Source organism: Balaenoptera ricei, chromosome 7, assembly GCF_028023285.1.
Source record: "Balaenoptera ricei isolate mBalRic1 chromosome 7, mBalRic1.hap2, whole genome shotgun sequence".
NCBI lineage: Eukaryota > Metazoa > Chordata > Mammalia > Artiodactyla > Balaenopteridae > Balaenoptera > Balaenoptera ricei.
The window spans coordinates 114438347-114464605 of NC_082645.1; the positions used below are offsets into that span (position 1 = coordinate 114438347).

The following is a 26259-nucleotide window of genomic DNA, read 5'->3' on the forward strand; positions in this document are numbered from 1 at the left end:
AAGAGTGTCAGCTCACCATGTCCTGCAGAGGTAGCACCCATAGTCTTCCTTACACTGGGCTTCCCTGACAAAGGGATTGTCAGGAAGGGAATCACACTTTTTGTGACTGTACTAGAAAATAGCTGGCACAAAAATATTTCTCCTGTAAAATCTCTTTTGCCCTTCAATATAGGACTTGGAATACTTGTGTAGGAGCAGGTGTAATGTATTAGAAGTCTGTTTCAAAGCAAACCTTCCTTTCCAGGCTCCAGCTCCTCTAGATACTGCGCTACCCACTCCGTCTCCAATCATGCGCTTGCTAACTGGGTTCACCGTGTGACTGTGGCTGTTGTTGTCATTCGGTCTGACTATACTGTGTTTACAGGTTTGTTGTGATAGGCCACCTTGTGAATCTTTTCTTTCTTTCTTTCTTTAAAAAAGTTTTTTAGATTTTTAAAATAATTTTTATTGGAGTATAGTTGACTTACAATGTTGTGTTATTTTCAGGCGTACAGTAAAGTGAATCAGTTACACATATACATATATTCACTCTTTTTTAAGATTCTTTTCCCATACAGGTCATTACAGAGTACTGAGTAGAGCTCCCTGTGCTATACAGCAGGTCCTTATTAGTTACCTATTTTATATATAGTAGTGTGTATACGTCAATCCCAATCTCCCAATTTATCCCTCTCCGCCCCCTTACCTTGGGAATTTTACAGTTGGGGGATTTCTGGGTACTTACAGAGGTTTAAGTTGGTGGCCTTATTAGAAAGATGGCACTTGGCATAGTTTTATACACCTCTTCTCTTCATCACAGACTGCCTCCTTGACGGTGTATTTTTGTCTGTGGGCCAGTGAAAGTGGTGGTGAGTGAGGTAAAGGGAGTGTGCCCTGATGATGACAAGGACGGTGATGAAGGGTGAGGGCAGCTCCCCTTGGGCTCCTCCTGGGTGTTAGGCACATTCCAGGGACACTACGTTTGTTATCCCATGTTATTCTCATGGTAACCTGAAGACTTTTCTTTTATTATTGTTGTACTTGCAGAAGCTGAGGTCTAGGGAATGTATGTAACTTGTTCAAGGTCACTTGCCACAGCTGTGTGAGGCAGCGTCAGCATCACATTAATTCGGGGAAGAAAATAGATGAAAGGCAATTGATGTCCCAAGTTGCTACTTTTGGAAACCTCGTTGATGACAAGAATAGTCCCAACCTGGACTCAAGGACTAATTGTTTGAATAGCCAACTGTTTTATTTTATCCAGTGGAAGGATCAAATAGGCACAGGCCAGTGGAATCATACATTACCTTCCAGAAGAGAAACTCACGTCTTCCTCAAGACCTCATGCTCTGTTATGGGTGGAAGATGGGTTACTGTGTGCCTTCGTGACCAAATTTCCATTCAGATCACTTTCAAGGCATTATTCCTCTTTGTAATTTATCTTTAGGAGGATGCTATCGTCAGCTATTGTGTACCCTCAATTCCCACCAAATTAATCATTCAGAAAAGGTTGACCAAGCATCCTTTAACACCATCATTCCTCCTCTTGGATGGCACTGTTTCTGGAAGGCAGTTACAGGATTTCTAGGCCATTGTGTCAGAGATACAATCTCAGCTTCTGATAATGCTTAGTTCAGCAGAGAAGTAGGGCTAGACTTCTCTGGGGTCAGGACTGACGGGGACAGGTGAGCGAGTCCCTCGGTGGCAGGGGCAAGCATTGTTAGGGAGTGAGAGAATTGTAAGCCATAGCCCTCCTTGTCAGCGCTGCCCTGAGCTCCCTGATGCTTGCTGGATGGCCATGGATGGCAGCCCCTCACACGACAGATTGTGGCCGCAGAAACACAGTGGTGTCAGACTCAGGGGTGTTTACATACTCCAATTCTGGCCTGACTCTCTGCTCTTTGGAAATAAGGTTGGCAGAGTTTTTGTTCAGTGGGAGAAGGGCACCAGCTTTAAGTTTATGTCTGAGCAGTTCAGAGGTCCGGTGACAACAACTTACGTTGTCTTTGAAACTGATTGGAGAAAATAACCTAGCTCTGTTTCTTGGCCTAATTCCCAACTCCTAGCGTATTATCAGAATAAGCAATGTAGGAGAGAATGTAGGAGTTGTAAGTATTGATAAGCTTTGGACCAAAGACCTGTAAAAGAAAGCCTTTGTGTAGGAAACTGGGTAGGAGCCATGATCTCAGAAAGTATGACTATCAGATGCCTCAGTGGTCCCTCCCTACCGTTCTCTCTTGCTAGAGGCAGTCTTGGGGTTTATTCTCAACCCGTGGACAAGTTTTCTAACCTCCCCGAGCCTCAGGTTTCTTCATCTGTTAAGAACAACGGGACTAATGATAACTTTTCTGGCACGATTGTCATGGGGATTGAATGGGAAGACATTGTTGCCAGCCTAGCACGTAGAATGCCCCCAGTAAACGTTGATTGCCTCTCCTGAAAAATCGTCTCAGAAAAATCATCCTGACTTCGCTTCTGTTTTCCCAGTGCCAGCAGGGCCGCATCCCTGCACTGTGGCTGCAGCTAGCAGAGTTTTGAGTAGTAAGAGGCTGGGGCACTCTCCTCTGACTGCCCTCAGCTGTGCGCGCTCCGTCCGAAGGCAGCCTCCTCTCCCCACTGTGAGCTGTGAAGTCAAGCATGGAGAGCCCCGTGAGCTTGCCTGTGACTTTCTCCTCTCTCCCACGCTCTGCCCTGTGTTCCTCTGTTTACTGTTAGGGACAATTCCCTCGACTACCTGAATCTCAACCTTGGTGTTTAGGAAATGAGGAGATTCCACCCCAGGCCCTTAAGGGGCCCATGTTGTCTCAGCCAAGTAACATGCAGGCAACGGCAGCAGAGAGATGGGGTTCTACATATAGAAGAAATTAGCTGAATATTAGTTTGGTACATTTAATTATTGAAACTACTGCTTTTATCTGGGTGTTCTCTGCAGTATAATTTGTAATCATTTTCGTATCTATCCCTGCCAAATTCAGTCCATCAGCAAAGAAGTTTTTCTGAATAAGTACTGTGGCTCTCGTTCTCCCCAGTGGCCTTTTCCTATTAAATGGAATAGTCCTGAAAATAGGCACTCTGCTTTTATACTTCCTGGACTCTCGTGTCAGCTTCCTTTCCTGGAATATCCTAGTAGCCCCGATCTGTGACTCTATGTCATCCCATTCTTCTCCATCAGGAAGCTCATTTAGCCTCTGTGCTCCAGGGAGGACAGGCCCTGGAACTTGTCCATCTCTGGTGGGACTTAGACTCTGGAGGGCACAGCTCTCAGGTAAGCATTCTTAAAGCTCTGAGGGCATTAGGGGAAAGAAGCTGCCCTATTGTGCCTCAGGTTAGATTAGTAAAGCTCTTCTCCTTGAATTATTCCGCCAGCCTCCCAAACACTGGTCAAATCTGCATCTAAGAGGTGTGAGTCTCCGGCCTCCCCCCCCGCCCTGACAGGTACTGCCAGTCGCAAGCCACGGACCTGGGGACCACCTTCTTTTTCTCTGTTGCAGAAACTTCACCAGCCTTTAATATGCATGTTAAATCCAGTGAAGCCAGAACTGATTGAAAGTCATGTTTTTCAAATTAGGGCTTGGAGGTCTCTTCAGAGAGCAAAGAACAGGCCTAAAAGGGTGAACAAGTGATTCATGAGAATTCATTTCAACATTTATTAAGCCCCTACTCCATACAATGTATTGTGCGAGGCACTAGGGAGACAAAGATAAATGGGGCCTGGTCTGTGACCTCAAGGAGTTTGTGTAAACAGAAGAAGGCACTGCAGCACCCTCCAGGGTGCGCTTCAGCGGTAAGAGTTGAGAGCCGTGGGAACAGTACGGAGGCCAGTGACTGCTTCTGACTTGGGAGCAACTCCATGGATGGTGGCACCCTGCACAGACAAACAGCTTCGTCCACAGTACTCCCCACCGTCCTCCTCCTCACCGCCAGGATGGCCGAACTCCTGTGCAAAATGTCCTCCCTGCCTTTAGCCCTTTCACCTCCACCCTGTCCTCTCTGCAGCCTGAGGGAGCTTTACATGCCTCTTCATTCTGGTTGCTTTTGCGACATTATTTTTGTCTTCGATGTTCTGCCATTTTACTACATTACGCCTAAGAGTAGATTCATCTGTACTGTTCATCTGTGTAGCTTAGGACTCAGTGTAGTTCTTCCCATTTTGAAATTATCTATTATCTTTTTTATTCTCCCTAATCTGTTCTTTTGGAACTCCTGTTAGAAACTTACCATCTGATTCTTTCACCTCTCTTTTTCCTCCTCCTTTTCTGCCAGTGCTGCGTTGTGAGGCACGTCCTCAAAGATAAGGAGCTATAAGGAGACTAATAAACCGTCTGTCGGTTTACTAGTCCCCTTATAGCTGTTTATAATCTGCTCTTTGATACCCCTTCCTGATTTGGGTGTTTAGTTTTTATTTTTAATTTTTAGAAGTTCTGTTTGGAGCTTTTTAAAATCAGCCCATTATTTTTTTTTTTACTGTTCTTTTTTTCCTGTCCTAGTTTTTCACTATGATTTCTTTTCCTTTCATCTCTTCCAGTTATTTTGATTATACTTATTGTATAGCCTTTTTCTGATTGTTCGCTTATTTCTAGTTCTAAGGGTACCAGTTCTCCCATATGAGTCTCTATTGACTTGCCTTTATGGTGGTTCATTTTTTCACATGGTTTGTTCTTTTTTATCAGGAGATTGTCTTAAGCAGGGATTGTGTTCACTGTGAGAGTCCCATATGCCCTGGCTTGTGGATGCATTCTTTCATCGCTTTTGCCTTTATTCTTCCAGGATCCTGGGAGTTCCATAGGTCTTGCCAGTTTGGTGTTAACCTCTTGGCTTAGGATTCCCAGAACCGGGTAGTGTGCATTCAGCCTCGACACACACATGCGGTACAGGCTTGGGATCCCGTCCCACAAAGGAGCGCCTCCCCTCTGCGCCATATGCAGACATTCCTCTGGGCTGTGAGAAAGGTCTTCCTGGTCCCTGTTCAAAGACCAGCAGCCCTTCCTGGATCCTGGCTTTCTGCAGGGCTCTCAGTTCCAGTTCCCGGCCAGGTCTTCTCCCTCCTGTGGGCATGAAAACCTTAACTCCTATAACTGTATCAAGGTCTCATACTCCCAGCCCTCCTTTGCTATGGTAATGATTATGGCTTTGACTTAGTTTCCTTTTCATTTCAAGTAACTGGGAATTTTCCCTTCATTCTTTCATGCTCAGTCACATATTCAGATTATTCTTTTGGTATCTCTTATCCATCTTTTCTATGTGTTTGTGTTGGGAAAGAGGTCCACATCAGTTCAGTTTACCATCTTGTCAGAACCAGAAGTCTAAATAAACTTTTAAAAATGTGAGTCTGATTACTCATTCATTCAACAAGCATACAGAGAGTTTCTGCTGGGTACCAGTACAGAACTAGTCACTGAGGCTGCAGAGCTGAATAAACACTCATGTGGCCCTCAGGGGCTCGTAGGCTAGAGGAAGGGACTGGGCACCCGTCACCAGAAGACAGCTCTGTGATTAGACGCTCACCTGCTCTAGCGTACCCCACATTCCATCCTGCCAGACCATCTTGAGTCTGCCGCATGCAAGGTGTCTCTGTGTGACCATGCCATGCCCCGTTTCTAGAACACCACTCTTTCCCACCGCCCGCTCACACCCATCTGGGTAATCTCTACTTCTCCTTCCACTCTCAGCGAAGTATTACTTCTTCTGGGAAGCCATTCCAACCCCTGACAACCATCATGAAAGGCTGAGGCGTGAGTGCCTTCTCCGCGGTCCTCTGCCTCACCTGTCCGCTTCTGCTTCAGCTTCAGCACTCATCACAGTGCACTTCAGGCACTGGTTTATTTGTCTCCTGCTTCCTCTACACTGAGTCCTTTTAAGGTCAAGGCCTGTTTTGTTTATTTCAGCACCCCTGGTGCCTAGCCCAGGGGTTGGGGGACCTAATTGAATCCTTTTAGAGAGGGAACCTGGCTACCCAGCCTTTGGCTTTCCAACCTTTGTTTTTTCATTTTTTGTGGGATTATCATGAGGATTAAATTATGCATGACATCAGGGAAAACGGTTTCCTTGGATGGTTTATGCATTCTGAAGAACTGACACATAGAAGAAAGAGACTGCAAACATTTGATTTAATTCTGTAAATATAGTAGTAATTACAGTTATTTACATCACTACGTACCATTTTTTGCCTGATAGGAGGGCATAGTAATAATTATAAAGAGCATTAAATATGCCAAGCAAACTTGCAGAAGCTGAGTATAATTGCAAGGCTATACTTTGTTCACGACCTGTAGAGTTTCTGATCCATGTAGCATAATAGTGATAGGAGCTACCGCCTCCTGAATGCCCACAACTCACCAGCACTGGGCTAGGGGCTTACCCAAGTTATTTCTAGTTTCAAAACCATTCAAGACAGATCTTATTTTTATAGTTTTACAGATTTAAAAAAAGTCAAGGAGGTTATATTATTTTCACAGTTTTACAGATTAAATAAAATAAAAACAAAACAAGGCTGAGAGTCAGAGAGGTTAACCTGCCCTAGGTCACACCATGGTCAAGAGCAGAACCTGAATTTTCCTCTAGTTCTAGCAGATTCCAAAGCCCATTCTGGCCTGCCCCTGTGAAGGAGAGGGACGGGGAAAGGAGGCTGGGCAGGCAGAGTGTCAGCCCACGGTGCTGTTCTCAGGTCCCACAGGGGCAGGCCTGCCTCAGGACCCCTGCGGTGCCCAGTCACCCCTGGGCACAGGGATCCAGAGGGCCGTTTGCCTGGACGGGGCTTCCTGTGGCAGCCACAGCCCACCCCTTGCCCTGCACAGATCCATTTCTCCACTCGTGTGGGGAGCAACTTGTCTGTGGCTCCCGTGGCCTCTGTTCCTGAGGAAGAGCTTAGAAAGGACATGTTAATGGGACAGACTACCATCTCCATTACTGTAGTGACACTTGGGGCCCCATCTGGTCCTCTCCCTCCTCCGCTGCCCATTCAGAATTCTTCTCACCTTCAGCCAGCACGTCAGCAGGTCTTGGCAGCTTAGCTGGTGGTGTGACTCAAAACTTCATGGGGACTTTCTGGGCCCTTGGTTGTCATATCCTTCTCAGGACGGGGTTGACACATATGTCCATGTGTCTGTTCACAGTCGGGCAAGGCAGCACCAGGAGATTCCCTCCCCTCCACGATGTGACTCCTCCTCTCGTCTGCTGACCCCTGGGCACACAGCGCGAAGAATCCTGGTAGTTCAGAGGGACCCTTGTTGTGTTACCCCTGGCCTGAGCTGCCTTGGGTTCCATCACCCAGCTCTGTGACTGCCTCTTCTGCTGTCCTTGGTGGCCTGCAAAGAAGAGCCACTACCAATCTCCTTAGCAATGCTGGTGTTCCTCTCACCAGCACACTTCTGGTGAGCCTGGTGAAGGGGGTGTCCTGTGGGCCCTCCCACAGTCCATAGGCCTCTGCTAGGTCTTCTGGACCCAGCAGGCCCCTTCCCTCAGCCTCTTTCTTCCTTCCCCAGCTGTCTTTCAGGGCAGCTCACGCCCTTCCACTTCGCTCAGCCTTAGCTGTCACTGTCTGCAGGCCTCTAAGGACCACTCCAGCAGCGAGTTTGCCCCATCCCCTAGGGTCTTTGAAAGGGTGCTGAATCCCACATCCCAAGAAAATATGCCCAGATCAGTGAATTCTTGCTCATCTCATTGCCTGGCCCCTTTGATGAAGGCCCTCAAATCCTGCTAGCTCATCCTTCCCACCCTTGGTATATAATCTCTTTCTGCCTTATCAGGCCCAGCACATCCCCAGCCCCATTTCCCTGGCATTTAAACCTAGTTACGGGCCTTGAAGCCCCAGAAATGAGGTGGGGGATGCAGGGTGGGCCCCCTGCATGTCTTGCAGCACAGGATGTCGCTAGCCTTCCGCGGGGAGTGTGGGCCACCTTTCTGTAAGCTGCCTCTGTAAGATGCCCTCTGGCTCTCCGGCTTAGCCTGCAGCTGCTGGTTGAGGGCCCTCAGCCTGTCACCGTCCCCCTGCTGGGCACCGTGTGCCTCACTTCATGGTCCTGGTAGACGCTGCACCTCCCGGGCTCTCAAATGCTTGAATAGACACGGTCGAGCAAAGGCTTTTTCCCAGGTCACCACTGGTGAGTCTTTGAGCAGCTGGGCCACTACTTTGTGCCAGGGACTCTCCATGCCCCACATTCGACTCTGAAGAGTGTCGTCTCTGCCCACTGGGTAGTAAGCGAGCCAGGCCCCAAACTCCATCTCTTTGCCTCTCTCTCAGACCCAGTCCAGTACCACTGTGTTAACACAGCAGGTCTGCTGAGAAGCAGATGCCAGGACAGGATTAGAAGGGGAGAGAAGAGGAGAAAGCAGGAGGAGCGTCTTCAGATCTTGACACAAGCTCAGCCCCTGTGGAAGAGGGCGTAGGAGGAGGACTGGGTAGGAAGAGTCTTGGGCTGCAGCCCAGTTTTAAGAAGGTTCAGCCGGACTGATGGGAAGTCCTGGAACCAAAGTCACCTGCTGGAGGAGCCTCACATCCTGCAGGTCCTTCGAGTGCTTAGTCACCGGCTGGGAGCAGCCCTCGGGAAGTGTGGCCTTGGTGTCAATGCAGCGGTGGGTCAGGGGCTGCAGCTGGGCCACCAGGCAGTGTACGCTCCTGTGGCGGGAGAGCTGAGAGGCGCCTTTTCTTGGCCACTGCACTCGGGCAGGAGAAAGAGCAGGGCTCCTGGATAAAGCCCTGCATTTAATTCGTTTCCTCCTCTGCTTTGTTCTTGTCCTCTTCCTTCACCTAAATAAGCAGATGGAATATTTCCCAGCAGCCCTGACAACTGCAAACCAACACTAACACTTCCCAGTGTTCCCAGTACTTTGGAAATGACACTCTGTGCCTGCACCTTGGACCTGATGCCAGTTCCTCAGGCTAAGGAGTGGTGTTACCTGAGAGCCTCCAGACCTCCCGCTGACACTGCCAGGTTAGAATGAAGAATGCCTTCCTTGTTCCTGGTGAAGCCCTTGGTTAGGAGAAAGGAGAGCTGGAAATCAAGGGGGAGGAGGAGGGGTTTTAGGGAAATTGGAGGCAACTCAGCCAGAGAAAGTTGCCAGAAGTGACCTCATGGGAGCAAGCCGGCAGCCGCAGTGGGCGTCTTGGAGTCGGCCGCTGGCGGTGCAGGTGGGAGCTCGCTGTTTTCCTCCTGCAGCCTTTAGTGTCGGGCTTTGGTGTGATGCAGGCATGACTCCTGCTTAAGCTGCTGGAATCAAGATGGTGATCAGTGAGGGATGTGCTTCTCCACTTCCACACCGTGCAGAGAGATGGTGGGGGGCTCCTGTTCCCTCCCACCACCTCACTCCATGCAGCAGCAATAGTGATATCCTGGGTGCCAAAATGCAGTGTTTCATTTGACCCGAGTTTTCCCCATAGGAAGGGAAGCGGGGGAGTATGAACACTCCCACTTATAGAAAGGGAGGCCAGTTCCCCTAGTGGTGCCCTGCCCCAGGTCAAGCTGTAAGCCAGAGGCAGAGCCAGCAGGCTTCTCCCGGGGATACTGCCTCAGCCACGTGATACACGGCAGGGGTGGGGCCTGGAACAGCTACACAGAGTGATGCTGAACTTGCCTGTGGGTCCTGGGCAGGGAGGGCAGCAAGGCCTGGGTCAGCGAGACTGCCTTCTGTGTAGCTTACATTACCATTGGGTTACAGTCACCCAGTCTCCCACAAATGTAATGCAGCCCACAGGTGGCCAGGGCAGGGGAGCTCTTACTCAGCTGCGTTGAGTTAGCACCCTTTCCCTACGTCTTGGGAGAATGGGGGGGTGGGGGGGTGGGGGGGTGGAGCCTGAAGTCATGCTGTGAAGCACTGAATTGTCTCATCAGAGGTTTCCTATGCTGCTGGGCCAGGGTGCTCAGCCCCTGATAGAAATTGCTAGCCCCTCGGCTCCTGCTGGCATTCTAAGGGCAGAACTGATCAAAGTGAGGAAATGTGGAAGCCAGCAGCAGTGGGGAGATTATACTGGGCAGAGGCCAGATGCAGACACATCGTGCACACTGGTCCATGTCTCAGCGCGTAGTGTGACTTAATATCCATTCCACTATTTTCTCCCGTAGTCCACACACTGGAAAATAGATTCTTACATAAACTCACTTTGTAAAACTTATTTTTGAACTATGACATGCATAGAGAAAAGTGCACAAGTCATGTGCATCTAGTTCAAAGAGTATTAGCAAACAAACACACCCATGTAACTATCACCCAGATCAAGAAGTAAAACATTTCAACACCCCAGGAGCTTCCAGCATACCCCTCTCTCCTCCAGAGAGGAATCCACCATCATTACTTCTAACACTATAGATCAGTTTTGCCTGGCTTTGAGCTTCATATAAACGGAATCATTCAGTGTCTTCTCTTTTGTGTCTGACTTTCTTCTTTCAGCATTATGTTTGTGAGAATTCATCTTTGTTGCTGCATATAGTTCTAATTCATTCATTTTGATTGCTATAAGTCTTCCTTTGTATGAATATATTGTAATTTATCCAATCTGCATTAATTCAGTCAACATTTGTTTCCAGTTTGAGGTTGTAATAAATAATTCTGCTTATACATGTCTTTTGGTGCACACATGCACATATCTCTTTTGAGTATATACCTAGGAGTGAAATTACTAACTCAGAGAAAATACCCACTTTAGTGGATACTGCCAAATGATTTTCCTAAGTGGTTGTACCAGTTTAACACTCCTGCCAGCAACATATAAGATTTCATATATTTATTGGCCATTCAGTAGAATACCTTTTCAAATTTTGTGCCCATTATTCTTCTAGGTTTTCCGTTTTTCTTGTTGACTTACAGTTCTCTCTATTCTGGGTATGAGTCCTTTGTTGGTTATACATGTTGCAGATATCTTCTTCTACTCAGTAGCTTGCCTTTTTACTCTCTTTGGTGGTGTTTAAATGAACAGAAATTCTTCATTTCAATGTAGTTCAGTGTATCAGTTTTTTTCTGTATGGTTAATTCTTCTTATATCCCATTTAAGAAAACTATATAAACATCATGAAGACATGTTTGGTATTAGAGTTCTCCAAGAAACAGAACCAGTAGGAGATATATATATATATATATATTTATATTTGTATATATATATAAAAGGAGATTTATTATGAGAGATTGGCTCATGTGATTATGGAGGCTGAGAGGTCCCATGATCTGCTGTCTGGTAAGCTGGAGAACCAGGAAAGTCAATGGTAACTCCCAGTCTGCAGTCTGAAGGCCTGAGAACCAGGAAAGTCAATGGTAACTCCCAGTCTGCCGGGAGGAGAAGATAAGACGAGAGGGCAAGCAGTGAGAGGAAAAACTCCCTCCTCACCCTTTGGTTCTATTCAGGCCTCCCACACTGGGGAGGGCAATCTACTTTATCCAATTCAAGTGCTCACAGACATCCAGAAACACCCTCACAGACACACTCAGAAATAATGTTTAATCTGGGCACTCTGTGGCCCGTCCAGTGGACATAGGCAATTAGCCATCAAAATATTCTTACATTATCTTCTGGAAGCTCTATTGTTTTACCTTTTCTATTTTAGACCATAATCTACTCAGAAATGATTTTTGAATATAGTACAGCAAGTTTCATTTTTTTTCCGTATGGACATCTAAGCGACCCAGCATCATTCCTACTGCTCCACAGGGCCACCTTTGTCAAAATGAAGGGTCTATATCCGCACGGATCTGTATCTGCACTCTATTCTGTTTCACTGATCTGCATGTCTCTTCTTGTGCCAATACCACACTGTCTTAATCATTGCACCTTTATTATAAGTCTTGATATTCAGTAGAGTTAGACTTTTCCACCTTGCTGCTCCTCAATAAAGGGCACCTAGCCTATTCTTGGCCCTTTCCATTTCCATGTAGATTTCAGAATCAGATTGTCAGTTGCCACACACATGCACACAAACTTGCTGGGATTTACACTGAGATTGCTTTGGATCTGTAAATCAAGTTGGGAAAAAATTAACCCTTTTATGATTGTCTTCTACTCCACAGACGTGGTGTATCCCACTATTTAGGTCTTCGTTAATTTTTCTCAGTAACGTTTCATAAATTTTTATGCAGTGGTCTTCTTGATTATCTCTCATTAGATTTACTCCTAGGTATTTAATATTTGTGATACTGTTTAAAATGGTATTTATAAATGTCCTTTTCTCTTTGTTGCTGATATATGGAAAGACAGTTTATTTTTATTGACCCTGTATCCAGTGACCTTGCTAAATTTATTAAATTCAAATAATTCATCTGTAGATTTTTTCTGATTTTCTCTGTACCCAGTTTTACTTTTTCCTTTCCAGTATCACACCATTTGTTTCTTTTTCTTGCCTCATAGTGCTATACAGTATTTAATGGAAGTGATGATAGCAGGCGTCCATGTCTTCTTTTTGATCTCAGAGAAAAGGGTTTTTACCACAAACTCACTTTTAAATTATGAAAACTTACACTAAAATTCCCTTTTGTATACGTTTGATTTTACTTTTCCCCAAGTTGATCTTTCAATTCGAAGGTACTTTTAAGTTTGAAATGTGACAGTGGTGGGTTTTGTACGTTAAGAGGTGGGCAAATGGAATATCACAAGACTGTGACTCCTTATTTTAACCTTGTGAGGAAGACTTTGCCTTGTCCATTTTACAGACGGATCACGTGGCTGATACAGCTGAGCAGGGATTGTAACAGACCTGGGCTCTGACTTCCAGCTACCCAAGAGAGGGTGCTTACGGCAGAGGCATTTGCTACTTCAAGTATCTGAACATGCCCTGCAGGAGGTGACAGCCATGGGCACCTTTCTTCAGGCTTAGAGCCAACATGCAATCCTGTGGCCCATTTCCTGTATGGGCTAACCTCCCTCAGAGTATCTCAGGCCTCTGTGGCCTGGGTCTTTTTGTGTCAGACCCAAAGCCCCGGCTGTTCTTACTACTCCCTGATTCCCTGGTAGAATATTGAATGTGTAACCCACAAGGTCACAAAAAAATACCACATTTGTCATAGGTTTCCAAGAGGAGAGCTGTTAAGCTACTTCACAGGTACATTGAACATCTTTTCCTTTTCCCTCCCCCAGACCTCCTTATATCACTGTCATCTGCACATCCGCCTTTCTCTGACTTCCATTGTCATGGAAGCAAACTGGGGCAGCCAAGTCTCATGCTGAAAGGAGCCCTCCCTGCCTGCCTGTGCAGCTTCACCTGCAGCTCTCCTCAGCCACCTGGCTGAGCCACCCACCAGGCTAGGTACAGCGCCTTCCCTGGCCTCTGCTGCCATTTGGGCTTTTCTCTGATGCCAAGGAGGTGGGCGGTGAGGATTGAGGACTTTCCTTCTGGTCAGGCTGCTTGGGTTGTTGGGTAGGACTGTGTGTTTTTAAGCCCTCAGCTGTCCCAATTTGAGGATTATGAACCCTATGCAGACACACAGAATCTTTCTCTGCTGAGGTTTGGAGAGAGGAAGGAAGAGTGCAAGGAGGGTAGAGACCCAAACCCAAACAGGCCCTGGGGCTGGCAGGGGCTTCCTGGGCCCGAGCCATGATGCGAGAGTGTCCCTTCCTGCAGCCCAAATAACTACCCAAGGATGACCCAAGACAGAGAATTCTAGGCCACCAGGAGCTCTCGAAACTAAATACTTTGCAACTCTCAAAGACCTTATAAAAGAGAGTTCCCTTGGTTGATTTAACACAGGGCCACATTAAGCAAACAGCGTTTTTTTCCTTCTCGTTAAATTTCCTTTGTACAGCTTTGCCGTTCCCTTTACTCATCTTTTTGCGATGGACCGCAATTCTGTCCATTCTAGGAACCTCCTAGGGCTGCAGCAATCCAGTGTGACTTGGAGTCCTTCAGTTGTTTTTTTCCAAATGCTCTTTGAGCATATGGTGACGTGATTTGACCAGTGAGAGAGGATGGGGAAAATTAGCATTTTTGTTTTCTCTGTACCTCTCTCTATCTGCCATATATATACCTTTTTCAGAATTCCCTGGCACGATCTATGTCTTTTCTGCCACTCTGGGTATTTGTCCATCCACAGATTCCCATCCCAGAGGAAAGACTGCTCTTTGGCCCCTAAGGCTAACCTTTCTAAGTTGATGGCTCAGCTGTTTAGTTTTTAAACCCAAGGAGGGCTGTCCCTTTCCAAGACTTTGAGGAGTGCTAGAAGCTGGTGGTATTCAGGCCAGTCCCATTTGATGAGCAGGCCCACTCAGTTCCTGGCAAGAGCTGCCTGCCGGTGGGCTGCACCAGCCTCTAGGGCACGTTCAGATACTTGAAGTAGCAAATGCCTCTGCTGTAAGCACCCTCTCTTGGGTAGCTGGAAGTCAGAGCCCAGGCCCAGGCCACAGAGGCCTGAGATACTCTGAGGGAGGTTAGCCCATACAGGAAATGGGCCACAGGATTGCATGTTGGCTCTAAGCCTGAAGAAAGGTGCCCATGGCTGTCACCTCCTGCAGCTGCCTGGCAGGTAACCAGAACGTGCTTGGCTCTCTAGCTTTTGGCTGTGCTCTCTGTGGGGAAGTGTTTCTGATCTGTCTTCACTGCCACTCCCCGACTCTCTGGGGCATCGTGGCTTTTTCTTGGTGGTTGGGCAGGAAGCCTCCAGAGCCTGAGGGGGTTGCTGTGCTTGATGACAAAGGCCATCAGTGGATATAAATCACTTAGATATAAATCACTTTATTTATTGAAGAGGAATTGAACACGATTACTCTCCCTTCTGAGCACACTTCTCCAAAGGGGGGCACTCAGGTGGGCAGAGACCTCACAGAGTGGCCAGAGCAAGTGCCCAGCTCATGCCCGTTGAGTCAAGCAAAAAGCAAGTGGCCAACTTATGCAGCTGCTCTGAAAACCCAACCCAGCAAAGCCTAGCTGAGATGCAGAACACACAGCACGCCGCTGACTGCAAGCTGCCCCGGGCCAGCCCCACATGACCCCACGACCCAAGGACGTGCCAGGGGCTGCTGGGCCAGGCTCCAAGGTTGAGGATGAGTGAGACACGGTGTCTGCCCTCCAAGCCCAGGAGTGGGCCGGTGTGGCAGAGGACGTGGCTCGTTTCCTGGGGTCGATGAGGACCTCGCTCCCATCACCCTGGAACTGAAGGGCTGTGGGGAGCGCTCAGAAGCAGGGCCCACCCAGGCAGCAGCCCTGCACTCGCCCGGCACCATTCCTCTACTGGGTGTCCTCTCGACGGTGTCTCCCTCAGTGGTGGGTCAGCTGTGATCTTCTCTAAACACCTTTGTGTTTGAGCTCTCTGGAACTTCACAGAAGGAATTGCTCTTGTTTTAATTTATGGACCTATTTTTTGCTTTGATGGTGTCCACTGGACATCATGTAGCCCTTTTTAATAATTTAGGATTATTCACAATGTTTATATGGTGATACCAAAGCATTTTCCTTAGGCTCTACTGCGCTCTGCGGCTTTGCCTCTGCACTAAATACTCCCACGGTGCCGTGTGCTTTCACTCGACTTTACTGAGGTCCTGCCCCAACTGTCTTTGTGTCCACCTTTCCAGTCAGGGCCCGTTGTCATTTCTCTGCTGCTGCCCAGAGAGACACCGTAGCACCTCTCAGCCCGGCTGTGCGCGTGAGGTGCCATGGGGGTATGGAGTCAGCCAGGAAGCCGAGTCTAGTAGTCAGAATTGTCGGTCAAGAAGAGGAAAGGGTCTGAGTGAGGAGCGAAGGGGGGACTTCCCTGTGAGTCACACTAGACTCCCGGCTCCGGCACCTGTGTTGGCCACCAAGGCTTTGTCTGTTGGTTGTTTCCTGGTTCTGCCCCATGTATCGGACACTCAAGATTGAGTATGTGGTTGACTTTTAGATAAGTGAGATGGTGGTGTACTTTTTAAATCAACTTGAACTGAATTGTTTAGTGCGTCTGTCATGTTGGGAAGTTCTTCCTTAGTTCTAACAGCCCTCTAGTTTCATCTCAGTCTGTTTCCTCTCATTAGTCTTCAGTGCAGATGAAAGACCAGTTAGCTGGTCGCCATCTTTTGTGTCCTAAATATTCTAGGAAACCGTCAGATTCTTCAGTGTTCTGCTGTTGAAGCTGAAGGAAGCCGTCACTCCTCTCGGCTTTCTCCTGGTATATTTTCCAACTGTTAGACTCATCAAACCTAACTCTTACGTGGCCTGTGTGACCCTTTGCCTCCTCAGAAACACCAGCACTTTGCTGTGTGTCCTGTGAGGCAGGCTCCGCCTTAGGCTTCATGACCCATGAACTCCTTGCAATAGAATGGAGGAGGTTTTGTGGGTAGAGTGTGTGAAGGAATGCGTGTAAAACCACTTTCCTCAGATCCTCTGAGGGATCCATCGCCCAAAGTGCTGAGAACATTGCTGTGGGAACTCAGTAAATAAATGCCGGAGCAAAGAGCCAGTCTGTGACTAAGAAAATTCTCATGGGGAGGTAGGGGAGTGAGCATGTGTTTACCTCCTGACTCCCTAGGCCCAAGGGCTGGGACAGTGTGTCTGCCCAGCCCCTAGCGCAATGCCTGGAACGCTGCAGGTGCCCAGCAAGTGCTGAGTGAATATCTCCAGGGCGTAGGCTGCATTTGTTCTTGTCCCCCTTCATGTTCTGTGTTCTAGCATTCTTCAGTGTTCTAATGACACCAGACTCTTGTCACCTTAAGGTTTTTATAATAATAATTACTAATATTTATGGAATGCTTAACAACATGCCGGGCCCTGAGATGAGAGCTTTACATAATGTGTCTCATTTAATCCTCACCCTGTGGGGTGGGAAGTGGAGGTTAGGGAGGTTAGCTATCCAGGTTACACAGGCCGTGTATGGTGGACCCCCCCCCCCCCACCTTCCCTCTTGACTTCAACAAGCAAGAGCACAAGAGGTTGCTGCTGCCCACTATGCTTTGTTACAAAGCGAAGCTGCCCATCCGCAGGGAGAAGCCTGCCCTCCTGTGCGTCCTTCCCATCCAGGCCAGACCAGGTCTCCGTAGAGGCCTGAGGCCAGCGCTGGTCAGAGCCCTGATAAAGCTGAGCTCGTGCCGGGGAACCACAGGAATCTTCAGGAAGCCCTTATATATTCAGAGTTGCGTTACTTGCCAGATGGATCATTTCCCACTGCCAAACTTAGAAAGTGACCCCTCGGAAATTCCTCAGTGTGGAAGGAAGGGCCCTGAGGACGTCTGCCCACGTGCCTCGTGGGCAGAGGATGCATTTGCCAGTTGTTTCCTAGCCCAGATCTAGACACCTTTCCTTTGCTTGTCTAGCAAACTGTTGGACACCTGCTAGTGCCAGCTACTGGGCAATGAGAAAGATCCTCCCCACCCCGAAGCGCACAGCCCACAGAGGAAGACAGTTGTGTAAGGTGACATTCGCAGGTGGCGACGAAGGCCGTGGTGGAGGTATGCGCCCAGTCTCTGCACGCAGCTGGCAGTGGACACCGCCCTGAGCTGTGCGCTGCCTGTAAGGTGAAACCAGCAGCCAAGTCTTTGTGTTGTTGCGGAATGACCAGATGGCAGTAATTCTGCAACACCCCAATGTGAGCTGTGAGGAACTGGGCTTGAATTTCATGAAGATTTGCTGGGAAATGGACTGGCATGGACACCTCTAGCCAGGGAGCATGGTCTCTCTCTCCACAGTGGCTATGGGAGGACGGCCACAGCCAGGCGACCACACAGGGCCCTGCAGGGCACTGGGCAAGGCCTCCTCCCAGGTGGGGACAGCTGGGCTGAGGCCTCTGCCAGGAAGAGCAGTTCTCACCCCGAGGGAAGCCTGGATGGAACGGGCCGGTCCTCCCAGTCACGATGGCTGCCCAGGCCTGGCCTGAGCTACCTGTGACGAAGCTCCCAGAGGCCATTGCTGTTGCAGAAATCTGGTCAGCTTCCCAGGTGCCGAGAGAACTGTTTTAGAGCATCTCTAGGTCCTGGAAAAGCAGGGCTCCCTCTGCATCCCAGGCTGCCCTAAAAGATGGACTTGGCCTGCAGAGCGGCAGCTCAGGAAAGTAGAACCGTGGGCTCCAGTCAGGCTTTGACATCCACTGGCCTTGCCGTCTGACTTACCATCAACCCAGCCTAATCCAGGTTGTTCTGGCCTTGGATCTAAGGTGGAGTTGAGGGTGGCACCTGGAAAGGGCTGAATTCTTCACACAGCCTGTATCTGAGAGCTTCCATCAGTCCAGAGATGCAGGGGTAGAGGTGGGGATGAAAACCAGCGGTCCCGTTGCTCGCCCCTGCCACCCCTCCCAGCGTGCGGAGGGAGAGCCGGTGCGCCCTGGAGGTTGGCTGTGTGTGTGTCTAGGCAGGGACATGACGATGCTGGGGAAGCCCAGAGGCTCTGGATGGGAACAAATCCATTTAAACCACTCTGAACCTGGTTCATAAAACTGTGGGTCAATATTTTAAGAGTCACATAACTAACGAAGAGCTCTGCCAGACTCAACATACCGCATCCCAGTGGGTGATAAGACAAGCGTTAGTTCAATGGAAACAGCCCAGGAGGAGAAAGATTTTTTTTTTTTTTATCTGCTAGTTTTCATATTTAGAGTGAGGTGGGCTGCTCTGGACAAGAGTATTCATTTATCAGGTGACCAACAAATGAGCCCCAGCCATACTGTCACCCTGTGTTGGATCTAAGTGATGACTATCTACAGGTAAGGAAGAATTTCATTAGAGCAGATCAGCAGGTCCCATCAGGCTGGCAGAAGCTGACTTAGGTTCTGTCTCTTGAGTTCACATGCCTGCCTTCCAGCAGGGAACAGCTGAAGGGAAGCTGCAGGAACCCCACTCCTAGGCCCTTCTCCTGGGGGTCTCTGCTTCCACCCCCCAGACAGTCCTCCTTCCCTCTTTTCTGTGGAGCACCAAGCAAATCATGTCTCTGAAGTGCCTCGTCCATTTCCCAAACAGGCATTTGACATTGCAGCTCTTGGCCTGTCTAAGCCAGGTTGAACAGCACCTACACGTGCCCCTGGCCCTGGGACACAGAGGTAGACAAGGCCTGGTCCCCAGACAGGAAAACTGGCCTCAAAAGAGACAGTCGCAATCCAACAATGAGTTCTGGGGCTAGAATCAGCCCAGAGGATCATGGGCCAAGAAGGGTGATGCCTGAACTGAGCCTTGGAAACTCAGCTGTGACTGAGTGGAGGCAGGCTAGGGGTGGCAGGTGGAGGGAGCAGCCTGGAAGCCCCAGGGGGGTCCTAGGAAGCGTGGGTGCACGTCACCCAAGAGGAGGCCCAGAGAGAGATGCCAGTTTCCTCATGGCTGCCGGGGGAGCTGGGCTGAGGCCAGCAGCAGGTCAGTGAGATGTGCAGGGGCCGAGGGAGCTGCAGCCTTTGATGCAAGAAGCCAGCCCGCCCTTAGCCCAGCCCCTCTGAGGGCCCTTTACACAGTCAGGGGCTGGGCAGTTCTAACAGTATGGAACTCACCAGGGGAAACAAAAAGGACCAGAATTCTTTACCCAGCTCAGAGTTCAGTGAGAAAGCACCCTCTTGGGGCAGACTAGAAAGGCTTGTGTGAGGCTTGCCGAGGTGTCTCGGCAGCTCCTAGGGCAGGCTTCCAGACCAAGATGTCTAAGGGTCGAGCTGGCCATGGCGCCGAGGACGACTCTCCCCGCCCTTCTGACCCACTGGGCCAGCATGTTTCCATAGGCGGAACAGGAGTAGCGTTCGCCAAAAAGAGGTCCACAGATGAAAGAGACAGAACCTTCAAGTCTTTAGCCGACGACAGGAGAACTAGAGCAGTAAAAGAAAATGTGCTCAGCCCCTGTGCTCGTCCCAGGGGCAGCACCGAGACACAGAAGGAGGCCAGAGCCCCAAAGGCAGATGGGAGGAAGCGTTCACATGGGGAGGTGGCGGTGCAGGGGTAAGTCCTATTCCTGTCCTCTTGTCCGCCGAGCAGGAGACAGGCAGAGGTAAACCAAGGGCTAAAAATAAGACCTCCAAGGTTACAGAAATGTCCCAGCCCAGCCAGGCCTGGAAGTGGGCTTGCATGTTTGCTGGCCCAGTATGGCCAGCCTCAGACACGGGGGCAGGGGGCCTTGGGGAAAGGCGCTGTCCCCCTGAGGTTGCTGGGAAGGTGGCACGCCAGGTTGAGGTGAGTGACCTCGGCTCCTCAGCTGCTGCAGCCCTTGCTGAGGGCGACCAGCCCTTGCCAGGTAGGCCTGGCAACCCCTCTCATCACAAGTTAGGGGCAGAGGACAGACTTCAGAGTCAAAAAGCCCAGTCTCCAGACCACGGCCCTGCCACGTGCTGGCTCTGTAGTCTACATGGTCACCATCCTTGGCCTTTCAGACACTCGGTTTCCCTGTGTGCAGATTACGCCTGACACGCCCCTTGCCGTGCAAGGTTTTGTGAGGATTCGATGAAATCACGTGCCCAGCCTGAGACCAGCAGTGGTTCCTATTTCCCTGCAGCCTTTAGTGGTCGTACAGCTGGGGCGGCGACCCTGCCCAAGGAGAGGTGCTCCCCAGTGGCCGTGAGGCCAAGACTGTCTCGGAGGTGAGCGAAGCATGCTCTAACGTGCAAAAGCAGAGGAGCTTGAGTTCCCAAGGACACGCGTCCCGTCCTCTCTCATCTAGCTGCCTCTTGTAGCGTGTGTGTCTGCGCGCGCGTGTGTGTGAGGGGGGGGAGAGAGGGAGAGAGAACCCGTGCGTTCCACAACACCCTTATCTCTCGAATATTCTTGTACCTAAAGCCTAGTTTCTAAATCACAGTTGATCTCTCCCAGCGTCAGTGATGACCCACCGCGCTGGCCCCCACTGCGCTAGCCCAGGCTCTGTCCATTATCCAGGGCTGCCGAACCGGCCCCCACTTTTGGGCTGGGGCCTGAGAGGGACGCCAGCCAGGGAGTCCACCTCGGGCAGATAAGCCACTGGGGGCACCACAGCGGCTCCCAGAGGTGGCGGGGCTTCTGCGCGTCTTGGCCGTACCTTCTCTGGTCAGCGGTTCTAATTCCAGTTGGACAGCAGCTAGAAGTGGAGAAAGGCATGTGTGTCAACACCGTGGTGGAGCCAGCAAGCCCTAATTACCCAGCTCTTCAAGGCCACACGGCACAAACTGCCACCTGGTTCTGCTTAGGGGGAGTGTTCTGCCACGAGCGCGCCGGTCTGCCCTGTGCCTCGGAGAGCAGAGCCCTGAACCTTGGGAAGGGAGCGAGGCTTCTCTAGCTTCTTGACGCTGACAAAGGGCTTTCTGCCTGTCAACCCGCCTCCCGGCAAGCCCCCTCCCCGCTCCCTACCGCAGCTACTGGGCCTCCCTTTGGCAGGGCCCGAGGGCCGCTCTGAACTGGAGCCTCTGGAGACGTCCTTTGAGGTAGAAAAACAAGCGGCTGAAACGTGCCTCCTCGCTGCAGCTGGGCCCCGCCCGCTGAACCTATAGGAAGGCCCTGGAGTGGATTCAGCCTCCCAGAAGAGGAAACCTGGCTCCGGCTTCACCCGCAGGGCCTGTTATGTCTGGCTCCAGAGGCCTTCTCCTCTGGGGTTTCCACGCCTGTGAACTCGGCCCCATTCATTTCCCTGTGGTTTCATGGGAATGTCCAAAACGCTCAGCAGGTTGCAGCGAGCCCAGGAGGAGAGGGGTCAGCGCGAGGCCCGGGCGGCGGCCGGAGCACCCTCCCCTCGGGCCTGCAGCGGGGTGCGCGCCGGCTGTGGATGGGCGCCCTTCCGTCAGTCTGCTGCATTTCCTTTGGTGCTCCCCCAAGCTACCCACCCACCCGGGAGACTGCCTGCGGCTCCCTCCCTCCAGGCCGCCCCTTTCCGGCTCCGGGCTCCCGGCTCCACCCTGGCCTGGGAGAGAGCTGCACCGTGCTCCCTTCCCGTCCCCAGCAGCTTCCACTTTAGCGCTCATCCGGCCGCTGACTTCCCTTCTCACCGGCTCCTGGGCCCTTGCGTTTTCCACCACACTACACTCAATTAGGGGCTGCGGGGAGAGCAGCGGGGGGCCCCTTGAGGGTGGCCGGGGCCTCCGCTCCCGCCGGCTGCTCAGCCGCAGAGAAGGGGCCACGCTCGGGCGCACAGCCCTTGTGAGAGGCCCAGCGGCTGCCTTCATGGCCAATGTGCAGCCCAAGGGCTCCTGGCCCACAGTGAGGATGTGCCCAAGTGGGGAAAATTTAGTCTTCAGAAGAAATGAATTTGAAACTGGCTGGGAGCAATTGTTATCAGATTTCCAAGTTAGCAGTTTTCACCGAGAGCTAATTGAACTATCTCTGTAAGCGGCCTAATTCCATTTGCATGAGATTCCCGCAGAGTTGCGAGGAGTGCCCTGGTGGCTGAGGGCAGAAGAGGCTGTTCTCGTCTCTCTCGTCTCTCAGTTGGTTTTGATCTTTGAAAATGGATGCATTTTCAGGTTGGGGCGGCAGCCGTGCCACTCTGCCCCGGCTGCCCGGCTCCCCTGTCACTTCCAAAGCCACGTTCTGAGTGTTCTGGGTATGGAAGGGGTGGGTGAGCGTCTCGTCTGGTTAGCCTGGTGAAATGGACCTGGAGACGGAACATCCTTGGAGGCTCAGCCACTCTGGCCAGGCAGGGTTGAGAGTGTGGGTGCAGAGGAGTGGAGAGGCCGAGGGCCGGGGCCCTGCCTGTCGGCACCACGCTGGGCTGAGACCCCCGCCGCCGGTGCCAGCCTCATCCGTCGTCTCTGGGAGTTCTGTGGGAGCGCAGCGTAGCCCGCTTGGCTTGGCCAGCCCAGCGCTGACCTCAGTCTGGACTGTGCCTGCCCCAACCCTGGGTCGGCCCACAGAGGCGGCCCTGTCCCTAGGCTGTATTCGGGGGGCCTCTCTTGACCTGACGGGTATGGGCCCTTCTCTTCTCTCCTGTGCCCAGTGGACTTGAGAAGACGGTTTTAGGGCCAGTGCCTCGGGTGATGCCCCGCGGTTCCCTGGGTGCTCGTCACGCGCGGTCTCCCCTGGGGTCCTCCTCCAGCAGAGCGAGGCCCAGACAAGCCTCCTCCTCTCCACCCAAACCTCTTGGGCCGGCCTCCCCTGCTGGGAGCTCACGGCTGCGAGGATGCATAGCCTCTTCCCTGGGTAGCCACTTCCTGCTGGACGGTTGGTTGGTCTGCTACTGACCCCCAGGTTCTTTCCCATTAGCTCCTTAACCTCTGAAAACATATTCAGATCTTCTGGAAACTTAAAACAGCAATCAGAAAACAGTACAGAGGCCCTTCTCACCCTCTCTTCAAACTATTATCTCTTTCACCAACAAATGTATTGACAGGAGTCCACACGGGACCGCCTCCCTCACCCTTGAATCTTTGGTCTTCGGAATCAACTTCCCCACCCTCAGGGCCATGGCCACGGGCTCCTCCTTGCTGAGCCCGGCGGCCCTCTCCAAGGCCCTCTCCAAGGCCCTCCTCCTCCTCAGCTCAGGGTCTGCACGGGGGACAACTGCCCAGCTGGAACTGGTTCCCTCTTCTCAGACCATGTGGGCTTCTGGGCCACCTCGTCACCCTCTGAGGTCCCTCCCCTCCGCCCCTCTGTGTCCCGTGACCATCTCGCCCACTCCCAGAGCCTCACCTTGCGTGTAGCTCCGAACTCGGGCCCGCCCTGGCCTTTCTTGCTGCCTCTGGCTGCGGCCTGCAAGCCCTCAGATTCGTCACCTGCCCCCTGACTGCTCCGGGCCTCTGGTCCCTGTGCCCCACTGCACCGTGTTCTCCCCTCTCATGGCCGTCCTCATTCAGCAGCCTCCCCCAGCTCCCCCGCGAAGCTCCCATCCTGGAGTCTGGCTCCCCAGGCCCCGGAGGGCCGTCCCCGCCCTCACCTCCTAGCCCTTCTCCCTCTTCCCTTGATTCCTTATTTTCCGAATATGGCTGATGCATGTTTTTCCCTCGTCCACACCTTTACTCTTTCATCCCTTTCATGTGAAGTGTTTCCCTCCTCTTGGCCGTCTCCTGAAATTGGTCTTATATGTGTGGGTGTATCTCCCCACCACGAGGCTGGGGGCTCCTGGAGGGCAGGCCAAGGCTTCCTGGTGGCGGCAGGGCCCGGGACATGGCAGAGGCAGCAGGGCGTCGAGGTCACACAAACTGGTGGTGAACCCAGCTGCTGGTTACGAGATGTGGGACTTGGGCCTGGTCACCTTTCCTTTTTGCACCTTAAGCTTCCCCACACATTAGAAAGGGGTGAAAGCACCTCCCAGGCTGCAGGAGGATTCAATGGGCCACACCCAGGCTGTTGCCTGTCCTCTGTGGCAGGTGCTTGATAGATGTCTCTTCCCTCTCTCCCTGCACCCACCCACAGCAGCAGCTCCTAAAAGGTTTGAGGGTGAGTAAGTGAACAAACGAATGAATGGCTGTAGGGGGGTTGGGTAAAATGACAAATGCCACCAGCTTGCTGTGAGGTGCTCTGTAGACTTGGGGTATGGGCAAAGAGCAGGGGAAGGCTGTAGCTTCTTCCTCGGTGCTTGGGAATGATGTCAGCTTCTTAGGCAGAGCTTTATGTTTACAACAACCTCTAGCAGCAAGTGTTAGGGGTCAGAAGTATATGCGTGAGGGCTGTGCCCACGCAGAAAAGGGGCTTTGTGGCAGGGCCCCGGCCCTCTCAACTTCTGAGTGTGCACCGTCCTGGGAGTCCTTCATCGCGCACAGATTTATTGAGCGTCTACACTGTGCCAGGCCTCGCACTGGGCCCAGGGTAGGCGGCACTGGGTGGGGAGGGGAGATGCAGCCTACAATCAAAGGGGTGATCACAGCAGTGTGGGCTAAGTGCTGTGATGGGATAGGAATGGGACGCCCAGGAGGCACATAGGAGCCAGGTGGGCACCTCATGCTGCCTCCCCAGAGGAAGGGACATCTGAGAAAAAGAGATGGGGGGAGAATGGTGTAGGCTTCCAGGCTAAGGGAACAGCAGTGCAAATGGACAGAAGCAAGAAAGAGCCCCAAGAATTCAATATGGGGACTTCCCTGGTGGTCCAGTGGTTAAGAATCCGCCTTCCAATGCAGGGGACGAAGGTTTGATCCCTGGTCGGGGAACTAAGATCCCATATGCCGCGGGGCAACTAAACCCGTGCGCTCAGGAGCCCACACGCCACAACTAGAGAGAAGCCCGCAGGCCGCAACGAAAAAGATCCTGTGTGCTGCAACTAAGACCTGATGCAGCCAAATAAATAAATAATAAATAAATGTATTTTTAAAAAGAATTCAGTATGACTGGAGTGTGAGGGTTAGGGGGGCAGCGAGAAGGGAGAGGTGACCCGGGCACATGACAAGAGGTGGCCTGGAGAACCTCGTTTTACCAGGAGGTGGAACTGTCCTGAGGACAGTGGTCGCCCCTGAAGGGCTTCAGGCAGGAGAGGGGCATGACCTTCCAGATTTGCCTTTGAGAGAGAAAGCAGCTCTCTGGGTGTGAAGACTGGAACAGCAGGGAGCGGCTAGAAATAGGGAGGCCAGTTGCCAAGAGATGGAGGCCTGGACCGAGGTGGTGGCGTTACGGCGGGAAGCGTCTAGGATCTTGCCGTATTCAGCCCAAATCCTAGGGTCGGGGCACTTGCGCAGTATGCGTAATAATAATGTAATATTTATTTAAGACCAGGCACTTGTCTATCGTATGCCCATTTTTTTCAGGTAAATAAATTGAGATTCAGAGAGGTTAAGAAATTTATCTGAAATCACACAGCTAGCGAGTGGCAGAGCTGGGACTCAAGGCAGGCTGCTGAGCTGGTAACCACTAACCTCTCCTCCTCTCCAGTTGCCCGGGCTGTGCACGTGCAGCAGGGAAGGAGGTGGGTCAGGACAGGTGAGGACATGCGCCTCACCATAGGACACGCCCAGCCGCCCAACCAGAGGGCCTCCTGTGGCCACGGACACCCCAGTTTCTTCATGGACGAGGATGGGCAGCCTTCCTCCGAAGAGGCAGACATTTCGGCCCATTTCCCTGTTAGCCGCTGTCTCACCCGTCAGAGCGGCCTTTCCCGAGCAGCATCCTTTAAGATGTGACACAGACAGTCTCAACCATCAGTGAGCAGTAAATGCCGCATCCCAGTAGCTCCTTCTCACCAGACCCTGATGCGTGTTAGCATCTTAAAGGCAAAGGGATGTCCTATAATAAAAAATCACATGAACTAAGGCCCTAGCATTTCATATATAGCTATATTTTTTGTTAAGTAACGTTAACGCAGTTTGGCACACACCACTCTAGACAAGGCATCTCTGCTGCGTTAGGAGTGTGTGTACTTGTGTGTAGCTTGCTTGCGGTCTTTACCTGCCATCTGCCGTAGCAGGCGAGGCACTCTGAGGCCTCTAGGCTTGCTCACCTCCTCCCTGGGATGAGAAGCCTTCCCTCCAGCACCTGGAGGCCCAGAGCACAGGTAGGTGGAGTGCTGCGGAATTAGTGCTGCCGAGCTTGCATCCTGGCACGGCCCCCTGGCTAGACCT

General features: G+C 51.3%; 1 protein-coding gene across 7 annotated transcripts in view; it reads left to right on the forward strand.

Annotated features, from left to right (window-relative positions):
• The window catches only part of DIS3L2 (DIS3 like 3'-5' exoribonuclease 2), a 371579-nt gene that overhangs the window by 333252 nt on the left and 12068 nt on the right, over positions 1 to 26259 (forward strand). Inside the window, exon 15 of one of the 7 annotated variants that reach the window (XM_059928945.1) lies at positions 245 to 331. The exons of the other annotated variants lie outside the window; for them this stretch is intronic. Coding sequence (XP_059784928.1) covers positions 245 to 260 — 16 coding nt within the window. The 3' untranslated portion in view covers positions 261 to 331. Of the gene's footprint in view, positions 1 to 244; positions 332 to 26259 lie in introns of those variants that run through there. 7 annotated transcript variants of the gene reach the window in all.